This window comes from Pseudopipra pipra, chromosome 1, assembly GCF_036250125.1.
Source record: "Pseudopipra pipra isolate bDixPip1 chromosome 1, bDixPip1.hap1, whole genome shotgun sequence".
Classification (NCBI taxonomy): domain Eukaryota; kingdom Metazoa; phylum Chordata; class Aves; order Passeriformes; family Pipridae; genus Pseudopipra; species Pseudopipra pipra.
The window spans coordinates 34,783,772-34,801,337 of NC_087549.1; the positions used below are offsets into that span (position 1 = coordinate 34,783,772).

The window sequence follows — 17,566 nt, forward strand, 5'->3', positions numbered from 1 at the left end:
CAGAGAAAACCAGTGCAATTTGAAAAGACAGTGTGTGGAAAGGACCTTGTTAGGGAATGGGTGTAGATTTGTGAAGGCAGTTTGTCTGTGTGTGAGGGTAGAACCAACATTTGACATTTAGCACTCTTCTGCTATCAGCAAGTAAATTTTTAAGTATTGGTAAACTGTGGAGTGCATTATTAGTATTTACGTGTTCCACAGCATCTTCTCCCTCATCCAGTGTACATTACTAACTGTGAGTCAGGGCTGTGTGGTGAGGACTTTTTATACCACTTGTTAAAAGAATCAGATCAGAGTGTGAAACTGATGATGAAAGTGTTCTTACAGCTTAAGCAGATGAGAGCTGCTTGGGGATCTGTGTTCTACCCTGGTTTGGGCAAATCATTTAAACCACAGCTGTCAGAATTGGCTTCTAATGATTTCTGCTTCATCCCCTAGGTGTTTGGGCTGAAATCTACAGGTTTTTACTTGGACAGTGTAAGCACATCTAGCTGGAAGGAAAGCCAGTGGGAACTTCATTTCAGAATATGTAAAGGAAAACTTAATACCAAATATGCTGAAAAATTTAGTCTTGCAGCTTATCAAATTGAACACATTAAACCTTAGTGAGTGCATCTGACTGAGGCTGTGCTTCACTTTCCACCAGCAAAATAAAGTCAATACCATTAGCTCATAGTAGGATTGTAAAAATAAATTTAATATTTTTGTAGTGTTCAGAAAGTGTTGTATCTAGCAGCACAAGACTGTCTCAGACAGAAAGTAATAATGTGGATTTATGATAAGGTTTTCCTAGAGAAGTATAAGTAAAGCAGAAGTCCACATTGTGAAAAGCATGATAAGAAAAAAAAAAAAACACCTTAATGTTAAATATTCAGTGAGAGATGTTTGTTCTGGGCACTGAATAAGGAAAGCTAATATGTGATCCTGTAGTTAAATACCATGCTAAGACTAATGAGAGCGCTGAATTATAATTATTTATACAAGTATGATTCAGCCATTTCTGAACTTTGGGTGCTTCATTTCTGTCCTAATAATGTCTGAAGTTGTGTTTATTTTGGGGTAGAATGTGTCTGCCTGTGTACATTTTCTAAATAAATTTTGATTTCTTCAGTGCTGTCTTTATTTTGACAGTAGCTTTTGCTGCTATGAAGGCATTGCTGGACTTGGAAATTGTGGATGGACTTCCCTATTTTTACTGTAGAGTCAAATTTTTTAGATGCAGTAGAAAATACTGGTTTTCTGGGCCTTAGAATAGATAAACTTCTTAGTTTATCAAATTATTTTCAGCTTCTTATTTCTGTAATTGAGATTTGAATACCCTATCAAGGGACTTCTAATGATGATTCTTTAAAATTTTTCAATCCCTGTTCAAGGTAACTAATCTGAGAGTTAACCTGGAATGCATTGAAAAATAGATAATTTTCACCTTCCAGAAGTTTTGTATGGAAAACTGCTTCTTTTGTTGTTTGTTTTTTTAAACAGAGCTGGCATTTGGTAGTGGAGTGGAGGGGAATGGAATAGAAAAGTACAGGCTGATTTATATAACTGGTACGCAGCAAATGCCTCCAAAACGGTTTTCAAAATCCATTGTTCGATACATACCTTAGCCTTTTTCTATCGCTGATACATAAGATCAGCATATTTCATAATTCTCATGCTTGGTGGATGCCGGAAAAAAACAAACAACAAAAAACCAACAAACCAAGAGAAGCAATTCACTGACATTAAGAAGAAAAATCCTTTTGAGTTTCTATTCTCTCCTCTCTGCTATCTCCTTCCCTTACATCATCAGTAATGTGATGAGGTTATTGAGTTGCTTTTCCAGAGACAAAGGTGCATCATCTTTCATACTTAATATTTTACCCGTTTTAAAATAGCTTTCAATTAAGAGAAGCTTCAGGCTTATGCAGTAGCGTGCTCTGGCCTGGGTTCATCATTTCCAGAATCTCATCCTGGCCTGCTCTTTGTTTTGAACAATTCTGGGTTTATTTCTGGAGTGCTCTTTTTAACTTAATTTTAATAGTTTCAGTAGACATAATCACTAGATGAGGAGCAGTCTTGTCATGACATAAGCAAGAGAGAACCACCCTTCCATTCCTCAGAGAAAAGCTTTTATAAGAATTTCAGAGAGGTTTAAGAACATAGAAGAATCGTGTACTTCCTCTGCAACTTATCTGATTGGGGTTTTGTTCAAAAGAGCTCTGCTTCCAGCAAAACAATACAAGGCAATAAATAAAGTTGCACATCCAACAGAAAAACAAACCTCTGATTTTCTTCAGGAAAAAAATATGTAGGGATAAATTAAACCTTCAAAAGAAATGTTATTTTGTAGAAAGTAGCATCTTAACACTAATTGTTCACTGTTAAGACTTAGAATTTAGCTGCCCTTTTTAAACAACCTAAACAAGGAGATCTGTTGGAATGTGGTACCAAACATCATCTCAAGGACAATGCAGCTTGCTCCACGAAAAGCTGAAACTAATGTATATTGATTAGTTTAAGGCTCACTTCATGATGCATGGGACTGCAATCATTCCTTAGATTTATAATAAACTCTTGGAAGTTCATTCTTTCACTTCAGGAACGTGAAATCGAATGCATTCCTTGAAGCATCTGATTTTATTTGCAACATGCATAGGACCTGTATTTGAATATAGTTATGCTATAAAGATCTGTTTGAATTTCTGCAAGAATTTTACAATCCTTCACTACAGAATATGCTGGTTATGCGCCTTTTTTTTTTTTAATACTGCTTGCAAAGTCTGTGTAAGACAGTGTAGTTTACCTTTAATGTAAAGATACCTGTGCATGCACAAAAAAGGTCAGGAACGCTTTATGGATGAGAGGTGATGAGCTTTCTGTGAAATAAAAAATCTGAACGTCTTGCTTTGAGCCAAAGGCAAACTGCATTGAAGCACACAAATTAGTGAAAAATGACCCATTCTTAATGACCCTTTTTTGATAAGTATTAATGACCATGACCTTTCTAAAGGTGCTGTAAGCAATAAAACTTCAACAGCTCATAATTTTCTTGCTTTTGTACTGTTAGTCATTTCAGATACTTTGCCCAAGTGAGATATATTGGTAATCACTGAACTCTTAAATTCTGTGGTGTCACCTGAAGCAGAGATAGGGTAAAGGTTTGAGGAGTTTTGTTAGTTTGTTGATTTGTTTTTATCCCCTGAGTATATTCAGGGGATAAAAATATATATATTCCAGCATGCCTGTAACAAATGTGGATAGAGCCTTCCCGAATCTTCGTTCGCGAAGCCTAGCCATGATATTCAGATACAATTTCATTTCCAAAATAGATGTACTTTCTCTAAAGTACTGAACCAAGCTTGTATTGTAATATGATAGTTGAGTAATTAATAACTTCCAGGATCATTAGTTTTGGCAAGTTGTATTTTTATTGGTTCTAGTAGTAACAAACTCGACATCTCCTAATTATTATTTCATGTGGAAATTGTACTGAATAGATTTCCTTTCTTCCCCTCTGTTTTCACCAATCAAATAAGGGGAGTCTTTTCCTATTTGAGAGGAAACAAGTCTTATGCCTTCAAACCAGCAGGGACCACTGAATATCCACTTAGTGTGCAAATGGGTCAATTTACCATAAAGGAGACGTGAATTATAAAAGCTGTTAAGAATATTTTACGTATTACCATTACGTTAACTTCCTAGAAGTTAGTCTTTTCCAGTGTTAATTTTCTCGATATTTTATTTCATTCATAAACATTGTGGTGGTGAGAACTATTTGCGTGCTCACTTACAGCATTCTAATCCAGTCATTCTGTTTAGTCCCCCTCATGGAGAAGCAAAGTCTGGTTCAAGCACTCTTCCACCTGTGAAATCAAAGACGAGCTTCATTGAAGCCGACAAATACTTCCTACCATTTGAATTGGCATGCCAGTCCAAGTGCCCCAGGATTGTCAGTACGTCTCTAGATTGTTTACAGGTCTGTATAAAGATGGGCTTTAACTGTCAACTTTAAATTCTGTTGCTTTAGAGGGGAAGTGCAGTTGAATGTAACAAATAATGTCATGGGATTTTTATTATTTTACTTTATTGCACACACAACCAAATAACATTTATTTCTCACAAAAGGTGAATGTATGTTATTTATTATGTAGTGTATGTATGTGTTTATTTGTGAGTACATGTATTACCTCAGTTATGTGTTTGGATCAGTTTTATTATGTACAACTACTTCTTTTCATGTGTTCAAATATGTGTTGAACTAACACAGCAGGTACAGCATTAGCAAATTCTTTTTGTTATTCGTAATTGTTGTAAAATAGTTTCAGTTTGAGATGTCTAGTTTCTCAAAACTCCCGAGGCTCCCGTAATGTTTTCAGAACAAATTCTACAGCCTGGAATTTTGCCATTTGTTTCTCCTGAGCAGCCCAACAATGAACCCAGTTTACAGTTACAGGCACATTCATGCCTGGCAAGCTCTTGCACCATGATGCTACTCTGTATTTTTCAGTAGGTGGGCCATGGAGATCTATAAATACTCTTATGTCTGAAGTGTTCAGAAGAGGAGTTTACTAATTTTGTAATAAATTCCACTTTCCAGTATTGAAGACTTAGTGAAAGAAAGGGATAAAAGAACACTTAAAAACAGAAGAAACACTGAATCTACTAGCTAATCTTCTATTTTTAAATAGAAATCATTTGCAGCTGGTTTATCTGGTATTAAAAACATTTGTGTGCTGACTACATATGAAGACTTGTGTGATGTGAGTTAGTTTTTAGGAACCTGTTCGTTTTAAAACATTGTTAACTGATGAACAAAATGTTAAGCTTGCTGACAAACTTTGTATTGCAGTTGCTGAGTGAAAATGGAATAAATCTGGAAGGCATTTTAAAAAAATCCTCGATGTTTTATGAGACATGGGGTAAAATGTACTGTTTTAATTATTCTGTGCAAGTTAGAGCTTTCAAGTGAATTTATTTATTATAACATAAAGCCAGCTTAATTTTTAAGCTCTTATTTATGTGAGTTTTTTTCTTCTCTCCAGAAACTTATAGCATATGGGCACTTGACAGGGAATGCTCCAGACAGTACAGCTCCAGGCAAAAAATTAATTGATAGAATTATCGAGACAATATGTGGCTGTTTTCAAGGCCCTCAAACAGACGAAGGGGTTCAGCTACAAATAATAAAGGTAATATGTTCAAATATCTCATGCATTTATCGTGGTGACAGCAGGAAGACATGATCTCAAAGTTCGAAAGCAGAAATGTTTAATTTGTAAATGTAATGATAATTTTAAAATATCTTCTTGATCCTTTTTCTTTGAGATGGAAACTCCCCGTCCTACTCTCCTTTTCCTAACTTCTCCCTCTGCATTTTGGGTGAACTCATGGTTGTGACCTCAAGTCTTGTGCACAGACCACAGGGTGACATTTCATTCACAGCAGACTTGTGGAGCCTATAATTGTGCCTCCTCTAATTGTGAGGAATTACCGTCAAACCATCCTGCACTCCCAGTGGGGGAAATGGTAATTAAGCAGCAGATTTTAAAATCCATTTTGGAATTGGTTGATGAAATGCAATTAGACCTGGCAGTTGGGTGTTGCCACGCTAGCTTTGTGCTGCTGTGTCAAAGCCTTTTGCTTGAAGGAGGTCCAGGGTTTCTTTCCGTAGCTTATGTAAATGTTGCATGTGGAGTTTGTACAAATAAATGTTTCTGGGGAATCTGTTTTCTGATTGCAGCCATTAATTATGGGTATTTATTGCAAGAAATTATTATGCCAAGTACTAGAAGTTAGCTACCTAGTGGAAATGGCATTCCCTGCTCCTGTAACAGCAGTCTTTGAATGACTGTGATGGTGAGCAGTGGTGAAGAAAACAGTTGGAATTGGTTATGAGAAATTGAGTGTTTGTTGCCTCAGTGGCATTGTATTTGTTTGTTTTACTGCAAAGAATGTAGTTTGTTCTCCTATTCCTTATCATATCTCGGATCTTCCTTGTTCTTTGCACTCCACTTCTCCAGCAAATAGTTGTTAAAAATGTTGGTTTATGCTGTTTTCTAGATTTGTTGTGTTGTTTTGCTGAAGCATTTAAGACATTTTTCATCTTGCAAAAGGAAGCTTTTGTTGATTTAAACTTCCAGTGGTTGTAACTATTATATCTCCCTCTCACTGTAATACTGTCTCTCTGAATGCTTTCTTATTCCAGTCTTCCCCACCTGAAGGGGCTTATCTATAAGCTGATATTCCTTCTGTCCAACAAAAAGGTTGAGAAAGTAAATTCTTCAAAAATTGTTACATGCTTTAAGTGTATACATTAAGTACCCTAATTTTTTTACTGTTTACATTTAGCCGATTGCCATGTTAGAATTACTAGGAAAATGGAGAGTACTGTTTTGACTTTGTCTCTGTGTTTGTCCAAGACACTGAACACTCTAAAAAGCCTGAAAATTAGAAATAACTCTTGCAAAGACCAGAACTTCTGACTTTGGAGGAATAATGAAATTGCTAAGTCAGCTGTATTCTCATAGGCTTTATAACTCTTCAGTTCTGAGCTGAGTGTGGACTCCTCCAGTATGATTTGAAGGATTGATCATGACTTTTCAGACTCTTCTGTGGTCCTAGTGACTAGTATGTTGTCTGAAGAATTTTAATTCCATCAATGAGATAGAAGGCAGAGGGGACCTGCATCTCCTGCTTTCCTGTGCTGGTACTCCCGGAATGTTATCCACAATATAAGCAGCATTCCCACAGGGCAGCTGCATCACCAATGCCATGATGAAAGCTGAGAACCTTGATCACTCGAACACCTTACTTCCTGGAATGTCTTGGTTCTGCATGTTGTATGGGTGTTCCTTACATAGCATGGTGCCCTCAGTGTAGGATCTGGGAGCCCTTATTGGGTAAGAGTTTACATGCAGTGCTGTTTCCTAGTTGCTAGATGGCTTTCCAGTGGTGGAGTCATCTTAAGCCAGTTCCCAACAACCAGAGCTGCTTAGAAGTTCTGAAAATACCTTTCTGCTGACTACCAAGGAAATAATTTTGCTGACACTGAGGAGTATAATTTGTCTTTTTTTTTAGGTATCTAAGCTTAGAGGCACGTGTTGCACTTGTTTTGATGGGGGCTAGCTGAACTTTTCTATTCCTGTTTCTGCTTGCGTGTTCTCATCTCTGTAATGCCCTTGTTCTTCATCTACAGACCCTGTGATTAACCAGACTGGGAAATTGGCCCTTTCCTTCCTTTCTCTTGTAGTTTAGTTTGATTTGGTGTAATTTTGATGTGAAGCCATTCAAATTTCTTGCTCAGTTGTTATGATGGGGATTGTTGTGGCAGGAAAAAAAACTAGTAATTAGACTACTGGTGTGATTGAAAATGGTTCATGCAAATTATGTCTGAAATCGCCTCTCTTTGTTGAACCTCTTTGCCTCCAGGCTTGCTCTCCAAGGACTACTGTGGCATTGTTGCGTGAGAGTGCAGACTTCTGTTGACAGCTGCAGAGATCTTAGTTGAAGTTCTGTTTACATTTCTGTCTGGCCTTTTTGTTCGTGAAGAACTAAAATTATGGCAAAAATTGTATTAATTTTTTTTTAAAATCTGTAAAGAAGGAATAAGGATGAGAAAGAAGGATGGAATATGCTGTCAACGGTGTTTGTTTTACCTTGGCCTGCTGTATGGAAAGTATTTGTTGTTATCTAGATACTTTTACAGCTTAATTTACTCTTTGGCAGAGAAAAATTGTTGTGTGTGCTTGATAGCTGTAGTCTGAAAACTTGAATGTTATTTAGTGACGTTTTCTGAGTCTTCCATGTGCAATAGACTGTTCATAAGGTCAGCTCCTGTCTGTGTCTTTTTACAGCTGGTCACATTGTCAGTATGACTGATGTCCCTGGAGGAAGGAAAGCTGAGTCAAATGTCGCTTGCACAAGTTGCCTTTTGAAAATGACTGAAAATAGAGGACAACCCATTGTTGGATTACAGAATGGGAAGTCTGTAAAGGCTAACTATTTCTGAGCAATGAGGAGAATGTTGGTGGATTTGAAAGTATTATAACAAAATTTGCATGAAAGCAAATTCCGAATTGAGAATACCCTTAGAACTACTTCAGTTCCATGTCCTTTTTATGTTTCAGTAGTGTGGAATGCTAAGTAACTTAATCATCTACAGTATCATGTAGTACTGTGATTTTTGTTTCCTGTTAAAAGATTGTTGAAAACTTAATTTTTCCTGCTGAGATTGGAAGGAGCTGTAGATTGTGGAATGCTTTGAGAATGCAATAATGATGCAAGAAGTTTTATTTCTGAATACTTGTATTTGGAGGCTTAAGTTAACAGCTGGTTCTCCTTACTAAACCTGAAAATGCTGTCCTGTCAGTTTGCAATTTTATATTTTAGAGAAGGATTGTTTTCAGAGTTGGATATGAAATACTTCTGTTTTGCAAAATACTTATCTGGTTAATTCCACATTAGACTCTAGTTCATTTTGAACACCTAAATTTCCCCTGATAAAACTAAATAAAAGCTTATATTCTTATGTAATTTATATTCTGTGTTATCTTCCATAGGAGAAACTGGAATATAGTTCTCTTTCATTCACAAACTTCATAATCCTTCAATGAGTTTCATGGCTGGCAACTGACCAAATGTTTGAGAATATAGGTTATTTTTTCTTAAACTTGATGTTAAGTAGATAAAAATTACTAGTTAAAATCAAATGCTAAATCTTACCAATAATTATTAATTTCATTATTACTGAAATCTGATATACAATCTAGGATGTGACACTGTTGATTTTAATCACTGTCTTGACTGTGAAAGCATGCTGGAAGCAAACACTGTATTTTTCTGTTCTTCATACCCTTACAGTGTATTTCCACAGGTCTTCAAAGTTGGTAAACTAAGTGAGATAACCTTAGATATTTTAAAGCAATGTAAATATGTAGCGTAAGTGACTGAATAATTTGGAAATGGTAAAAAGCAGAAGATTAGATTGTCACTTGCTCACAAAGAAAATGTTGCTTGGAGAATTACTGCATTCTGCATGTTTGTTTTTTTAGTGTCACTTATATTGAAAAATTATTTATCTATAAAGGTTATTCGATGTGTTTGTTGTTTTCGGGTTTAAGAACTTGAGTATCCTGTGTTTTTTCAAGAGTCAGTCCATAGTAACACATTATTTCATGATAAGTAAATGTTGGGACTTCAAGTTAACTTAAAAAAAATATTATTGAAAATAACCATATAGCCCCTCTCAAAGAAGGGATTGGGTGGTTCCAGTAGCTAATTAACACTGGAGAGAGGAGTTAGGGCTACTGTGTTTTTTATACTGTCTCAAGTATTCAAGAGTTTCCAGGCAACTGAATTACGAAATTAAGACAAAGTAAGCCCATGCTGATCAGATGACAGCTCTACTGTGTCATAAATTCTTCCAAAGATAAAATGATCAGAGTTGACTGAGCGGAGAAAAAGACTGACCCTGAGCTGAAAATTGTTCTCTTGGTAGTAGTTATATTCTTTCACTATAACTGTGCTGTTCTTGCAGAATATTCAGTGTGAGAGGAGTGCAAAGTTTAGAGGTACAGATAGATGCTGAATGATTTCAGTAGAGAATTATTGTTAATTTAGTTTACTTTTAAATTACATTCATTTTGCCTCACAAAGTGCAATACTTCCTGTGCTAATACACTTGTTTTACATAATAGGAAATTAATTAGGCAAACATGCTTCGAGCTAAAAGAAAAAATGCTGCGTGTGTCACACAAAGATATGATAATCTGTAACTCAAGAAATGATCCTGAAGATTTTTGTCTTTTCCCAAAGCCATCTGATGGTTGTTTATAAAAATGAATAAGCTTTATTTATAGTAACTAGGTAGCAGCACAGAACAGTAGGATCTTTCTCAAATTCAGAACAACAGGTGTGAAGGACTGGAAGGAAAGCATAAGGAAACAACTCACAGTCAGGATGCTAGCCAGAAGTTTCAGGACAAGGAAAGCTTGTTGGCTGTTGGTATTTTTGCAGGCTTTGTGACAAAGCTTTTTTGGAAGGACCTGAAGTATAGTGAGGTGCTGCTAACAATGTTTTTACCAAGTTTTCTTTCTCCTAAAGAACAGCAAAGGAGAGGAGTACAGTAAAGTAGGCTTCTTTTTTTTTCATTTATTCATCTCTCCTTAACTCACACTGAAGATACTGGATGAAAACAGATGAGCTAAGTGTGACCAGAAGGAGTGGGAACTCAGCTGCAAAAAGCCTTGAACAGCAAATCTTTAGCATGATGGAAAAGAGCAACATAATGCTGTGACTCCTAAGGAGTATTTTGGAAAAATGGAAGCATTTTTTCATCCAAGCTTTGCTCACAGATTTTATCCTAGCATGCATTTAATACTCTGAATCTACTAAAATCACTTTTAAAACAAAACCCCAAACACCAGAGAACACCTGGATGTTTTTATTCTGTTCAGCTTTTAAGTGTATTGATATATTGCTGTTAAAATAGCACAGGTGACTTCATGTCCCAGACCTGTTGCAAAGTAAGTGATAAGAGTGTGTAGCTGGAAGGAAGGTAGACCTTTTGTTGTTCATGTCGTAAGGATGTGCATTGTTGTGTAGCAGTTTCAGATTTTGTGTACTAACCCTCCTTAACTGAGGACTGTTGCTGAAGTTATTGTCCTCTACTCTGTCTCACCTCTCTTCTTTGCATTGGACATAGTGGCTGTTTGGTCACAGAGTAACAGTGGGGAGTAACATGAAGAAAAGCAATAAAATGAGAAAGGAAGGGTTTATTTTGCTAACATATGAATTGACAAGAGTTCCAGAAGATTAGCAGTGCTGCTCCTGATTGTAACTTGTGGTTTCTCGGGGTTAGCTGTCATGCCCGTTGTGGTAATGATGTTCTCTTTTATGATACAGAATTAGGTGACATTGTTTAGGGCATGTCATCAAATTAGCCCTAAATGGAAGCTGCCAAGAGGAAAGGATGTTGTTCAGAAAGTAATTGTAAAATACTTCCTGTCTTATGTTTGTTCTCGTATTTCTACTAGTTGTTATAGTAGAGGAAAAGAAATGACACTGAGATGTGAAGTAAGCATGACTAATGTCCTGAGGATGACTATAAATTAGAAGGAAGATGAAAGATATTAGCAAGAGATCAAATTAAAAGTGCTTATCAGTTTGCAACCGCATATAGTAGTCATTAAGATTAGTCTCTAGCGCCTGGGAAGGAAAGAAGCCCAAAACAAGTGACTGTCATGAGCTCTGTAGCCAAGTTGAGCTCTTTTATAGTTAGATATCTGTAGGGAGATGCCCTGGGAAAGACTGACTTCTCAGTCTGCATAGATGTTATTAGTGAATTTGGATTAATAAGTTAAGGAGGTATGTCTCTGTGTGCATTGGAAGCATTTCTTCTCCTCCACACCCCCTTATCAGATGGTGTGAAAAGAGGTCATAACAGGCATACTGGTAGGTCCAGTAGTCGTAACAGGCATACTGAAAAAAACTGAGAAAATTCAAGCTGTTAAGCCAGTTAAAACAAAAAAGCACATAGCCCATCTGTAGCCTTGTCACCTTTTTCTACTAGGTGGCACTGCTTCCTATTATTACAAGTTGGGGGGGAAAAAAACCTTGTGAGACTTTACTGAACTGAGATGGAAGTTAAAATTGGACTTTCAAATATCACCTTCTTAATCACCTGAATTTAACAAGGAAACAGTGACAAAAGGGAGTAACTTTATGAATGACATAGCTAGACGAAAAAGGAATGGAGGCTTGATCGCCCTGCACCTTTTCATTATTGTCCTAAACGTTGGGCTGCAAGAGACTTTATCTTCCAGGTGAGAAGCTGTAGGTGGTTGTTAAACTGGTGTATTAAGTGTGTGTGTGTATGTGTGTGTGTCACTGGTATCCTTTGTAACTGAATGAAAGAAATATTAACTAAATCTAAATATTTACTGTATTGGGCCCAGACAGTAGTGCTATGGAAGAAATAGCTGTTAATGCCTGGGATCCACTTGTTCGGCTTGTTTTCAAGAGTTACTGATTTTAGTTTTTTAAAGGGTTTGAGTGAACAGTGGATACTATTTGTTCTGTACTATTTGTGTGTACGGAAGTGCTGACAGTGTCAGCAAGAGACGAGGTGTGGTTTGATGAAACAAGCCAACACTTGAAATAACTGTTATAAATTTCTCACAGTAGGAGCATTCCAATGCTTCTAGTTCTTACTTAGTCTAAATGTTCCATTAAATCATAACTTCATCGAAGTTTTCAATGCATACAGTTCCCAGATTCCTTCTACTGGAGTAAGCAATCAATATAAACATTTGGACTATTGTGGACCAAGTTCTTCCCCTTTCTTTCCACTCTTCAGCATGCTTCTCTGCCAATGTTTTCATACCCTGTCCTCAGCTTTTGTCTACCTCTATTTCTGCCCTTTAATCCAGCCTGCCTCTGCCTCACATAAAGATAACGTGTTCCTTACTCCTCTGTTACCTGATCTTTTACAGGCTTACGTGCATATTTTATTTTTTTTAAAGAGAAGGAGATATTAGCTCAAATAGGAAGACATAAATGAATTTCTACAGAGAGGGCAACACAGTATTCTAGCATCTACCCAAAAAGTTTTTGTAAAAGGCAGTTGTCCCTCTATAGCTGCCTAATCTCATACTCGGTCTTTGTTCATCACATTTACATTTATTTCTGAAAAACCTTTTGCACCCTTTGGTTTGCTTTCTATATTTTTAACAGGTAATCTGTTCATGTTTGTGTCTAGAAAATGCTAGAATGACTTCTATTAAGTACTTCTCTGATGACTGCATTGCTTACTTCTTGCTGTTACGTATTATGAAACATGTATTTCCTAGATATGTTGATGACAAACACTCAGTTTAGTATAACTGGTATATATGTGGTGTTCTAACATGGCTACAAGAGTACCTGGGAAAACATAATTAAATTGCAGTTCAGGATATGTATTTAAATATATTTTAGAAGTAATCCAATTTTTGTGTTTGTTAATTTGCAAACTTTTTGATTGCTAAGGTTCTGACTGGAAAATATATATGTGTGTATGTGTTTATTTAGGCTTTGCTCACTGCAGTAACATCTCAACACATAGAAATACACGAAGGAACAGTGCTACAGGCTGTACGAACATGTTACAATATCTACCTAGCAAGCAAAAATCTTATCAATCAAACCACAGCCAAGGCCACTCTAACACAAATGCTGAATGTCATTTTTGCACGTATGGAAAATCAAGCAGTGAGTATCTCAGTATCTTTATTTAGAAACTAGCTCTTGAAAGCAAACCAGCTTGAGAGGTTTGTTTTGTCATTATTATTGAAATTTCTGGCTTTTCTAGCTTAGGTATTTTGGAGAAAAAATAATCTGGTATCTTGTATTTTTCTTCTTGCATTTTGCATTCTGAAATAATTGTCAAATGTGTTTTTTGGGGTGGTGTATAGGTTTTAAACTTCTCATAGTGGTCCTCTATATTTAATGGATGTATTCAATTGCAGGCCTACCCAAACAAACAGAAAAGTCTCTTCAGTCATGTAATCATATACTTTTTTTAACATTTACTTATGTCACTGAAAATGCTATGGTGAATTGTCAGCAAGGACCTCAGCATATGCCCTGTGCCATCTACTGCTGATAGTAAAGATGTAGAAGACAAAATAAGCGTCCTGAGTTCTATTTTAAAAGAAATAAAAAACCACCCAAAATCCACATAAGCAAAAATGCAGATGTCCAGATTTGAGAACAGGTTGAATTCCTAGCTACTTCTAGAAGTAATTCTGCTGTAATATTGCAAACTCTTAAGTTTGTAGTACTTTCATACTTTCCCTTCAGAAGCAACTGCGTATTGATACATGGTGCCATCACAGTTGAAGCAATATGAGAGATCATATTTATGATAAGTGTCAAGAGCCACACAGCACCTGAAAGCTTTGGGAAATCAGTGCAGTTACTGTCCTTCTAAGCCACTTAATTATTATTATTGTTATTGTTATTATTATTCTATGTTGGAAATCTTGATTTTTGCCAGACTAAAGTCTAGTCTTGATAAGCAGTCCTACTTGTTTTGCACACTCAGTGCAGTTATTTCAGCATATCTAATTGATGCTAGAAGGAATTGTTTGAGCTGTAGTTTGAGTTGTATCTTCTTGGGACTCTGTGGCACCCCAAAAGATGCAGCATAGAAAGCTTTAAGTGGAAAAGAGTAAAAGGCTGAGATCACAGTAGCCAAAATAACAGTATAAAAGGTTACAAAGGTTCTGGTAAATGCTAGACTCAGCAGGGATAGGAAGCCAGTTCTTAGAGCATCATCTCAAAGGACATCCTGCTTTGGTTTGGCTTTAATGCCTGTTGTCTTAATGCATTAGACAAGTGACAGAAATTCTTCCCTTTCTCAAGGATTTCAGATCAAGGGACCACAAAAAAAATCTGCATGTTTTTCCATGCAGTCCTTGTTTACTGTCAAATCTGCTCTCTGAAATTCCTTATAGGGAGGCAGACAACTTTTAGTCTTATAGTATGTGTAGTGTAGTCATCCCTCTTCCACAGTGGAGGTATAGTTAAGTGCAATGTGCATAGTTGGGAAGCAGCCCCCCTTGGAATGGATTATCCTGTGATATAAAAATTATTTATAATTCAAGATGCATTTTCTTAAACTGTTACATCTTTTAGGAAGGTACTGTGTAAGCAGAGACAATAGAGATGTCATGTTTATAAAACAATGTATACAGCTTATTATTATATTTTGATAGAGAGGTTTTTGTATGTTTGCAATGCTTTTTTAGCTTCAGGAAGCCAAACAGATGGAAAAGGAAAGACACAGACAGCAACACCATTTACAGCAATCTCCATTAAGCCATCATGAGCCTGAATCACCTCAGCTGAGACATATTCCAGCACAGACTGATCAGCTGTCCAAAGAACATGAGAGGGAACTTGACCACAGCACAAATGATATGGACAAAAACCTTCAAGAAGATATTGAGGCAGAAAATGGATCTGACATTTCTAGTGCTGAAAATGAACAGACAGAAGCTGACCAAGCCACAGCAGCAGAAAGTAATCAGTGTGTATTTTTGTTTCTTGGAGGGAGGGAAGTGTCTGTAAAGAGAAAGGCTTAAGGATGATCTTTTTTTCCTTCTCCGAAATCTGAATTCAGGCATATATTTTCAAGTAGTTGACTAACACAAAATATTTGTTGCCCTTGTTACTACTGTTAAACTTCATCATGAGTATTCTTTAGTCCTGCACTCTGTTGTAGTCACTGTAGCAAAGACTCCTTTTTGTATCTTTGCAATTTTGTGAAAGTTTTTAAGAATAACGCCTTAGAACCATCGACTTTTCAGTGTTTAATGTATGTGAAGATACAAAATTGATGTCTTTTGTTGGCATAGGCCTGTAGCTTAATTACCATTTACAGGTTGAACGCAGAATTCTTACATTCTGCAAATATCTGTTTTTGAAGTGACCAAACATGCTTTTTTTAATGTATACTCTCCTATTAATAGATTTGTAATTGCATTTTTAAATACTAAATGCAAGCAAAATACTTTCTTAATTTCTGAGTTTATCATTAATGTTTTTTTGTGTTTGTTGTTTTTTATAAAGATCTTTCTAAAGCTGATGGAGGAGCATATGATGGTGAAAGCAATGAGTGTGAAGAGAAGGCACAAGAAATTGTAGAAAGTATTGTGCAGGAAATGGTGAACATAGTAGTTGGAGGTATTATATTAATGTCTGTCTAGTCAATAGCAGTCTGAATCTTGACCTTTAAGAATTACTTTAACACTTTAAAATATTTAACTGAAATATGTAATTATTTAAAAATTACTTACATGCAGAAAAAGACAAGTTCAGTTGTCTGACCTTAGCTGTGCATTATTTAACAGTAAAATGGATAAGATTTCATACATTGATTTACACTTTTTATATTGGACACCAATGTTCTTTTAAAATGCAAAAAAAGTTGGGTAGTTTTCTTTTCTGTTCTACATAAACGCTCTTCAGAAATGGGCCCCCCTCTGTAGTAGCAGTGTTACCACTACATTTTTTAATTTGTTGGAAATTGATTATCAAATTAGTGAGTGATTTCCTGTCCCAGTACTTCTTGGAAACCTGGTAGAGGGTGACCCCAGCAATGTAAAGTTATAGATAAATTTTTTTTATTGTAGTTTTTATTAGTGGGAATAAAAGTATTTGCAGTTTTTATAGTTCTGTAATGCCATGTAAATTCTGCTTTAAGCTTCTCCTTGTGATAATTTTCTTATGATTGTTTTAGTATTTAAATTTTAGTTTTAACAGCTCTTTTTAATATTGAATCTCATGTAACATTTGTTAATAATTTTTCCATCTTTTCTGATAGATGTCGAAGGCACTGCTGAAAGTGCAGGTGGTGATGGCACAATGGTAACATTAGAGGATGGCAGTGACAGTGAAAACATTCAGGCAAATGGAATTCCAGGGACTCCAATTTCTGTTGCTTATACACCATCTTTACCTGATGACAGACTATCTGTCTCTTCCAACGATACTCAGGTACAGGCAGTTATAAATTAGGAAATACTGAAAAAAGTAGTATGTTTTTAAATATTGCCCAATGCTTGTGCAGACTGTTTAATACCATAAAATAAGTTGCTGAGACGAATTTCAAGTATGAAGTCATGTTCTAAGCATTATTCTTCCTTAATGAAATTTAAATGAAATTTTTCTAAGTAAATTCTGCATTTGATGTCGCTCTTATCCTACTATATTTTTAGCTGCCCCATGGACTACACTGTTCCAAGATTAGAGAACTCAGTTTCTTGTTTTGTGAACTGCTCCTGAGAAATAATAAAACTAGTATTCAAGATACATAGTGAAGAATATCACCAATTATAGACATACCTGTGTAATTTTAGTGTGCTCTTTTCAAATGATAAATAATTTCAAGCCTATAGCATGACCTTACTGCAGTGATTTTAAATAAATAGTTTCATATGTGAGAGGATTTGATTTTCATTAATAAAATAGATGTGAATATACACTCCCTCTGTATCAGATATGGACATGTATACACTATCAACTGACCAAGTGTTTCTGCTGTCAGAGTGTACTGAGTAATTAGGTTTGGGAATAATAAATTTTAAGCTTAAAAAATTACAGTCACAAAGGTCATATAAAGAGAAGATTAAATATGTTGCTTATATATGGAACAGTAATACAAAATTTATTATACTATAGAAATTTTATCAAATGTGTCTGATGAGAAGATATATAACTACTCACACTCTATTAAAATGTCAAGTGTTTGGGTCCAGTTTTCTACTGAAAATGCCTGAAGGCAGTTCACTGCAAATTACCCTACTTAAACTTGACCTACCTAATTTTGTGACAGTCTTTAATTAATTCTGACTTTTTTCTGAAATGGCAGTTTTTATTAGTAAATCTGTTTGTTTTAACTGGACTGAAGAATATTTTGTTTTGTTTTAGTCTTGAGACCATAAACCTAAAGTGAATTGGTTATATTTGTATAATATATTAACTTCTTGTTGCTAGGAGGTGGGGATTTCCCTACACACCCTGCTAATGCAAAATGGAATAC

General features: G+C 35.8%; 1 protein-coding gene across 2 annotated transcripts in view; it reads left to right on the forward strand.

The window, feature by feature from the left end:
* The window catches only part of ARFGEF1 (ADP ribosylation factor guanine nucleotide exchange factor 1), a 98,689-nt gene that overhangs the window by 27,648 nt on the left and 53,475 nt on the right, over positions 1-17,566 (forward strand). For both annotated transcript variants that reach the window (XM_064651363.1, XM_064651369.1), the window contains 6 exons: positions 3,802-3,958; positions 5,025-5,171; positions 13,051-13,230; positions 14,772-15,045; positions 15,595-15,708; positions 16,349-16,521. In XM_064651363.1, the coding sequence (XP_064507433.1) occupies positions 3,802-3,958; positions 5,025-5,171; positions 13,051-13,230; positions 14,772-15,045; positions 15,595-15,708; positions 16,349-16,521 (1,045 nt within the window). The remainder of the gene's footprint in view (positions 1-3,801; positions 3,959-5,024; positions 5,172-13,050; positions 13,231-14,771; positions 15,046-15,594; positions 15,709-16,348; positions 16,522-17,566) is intronic.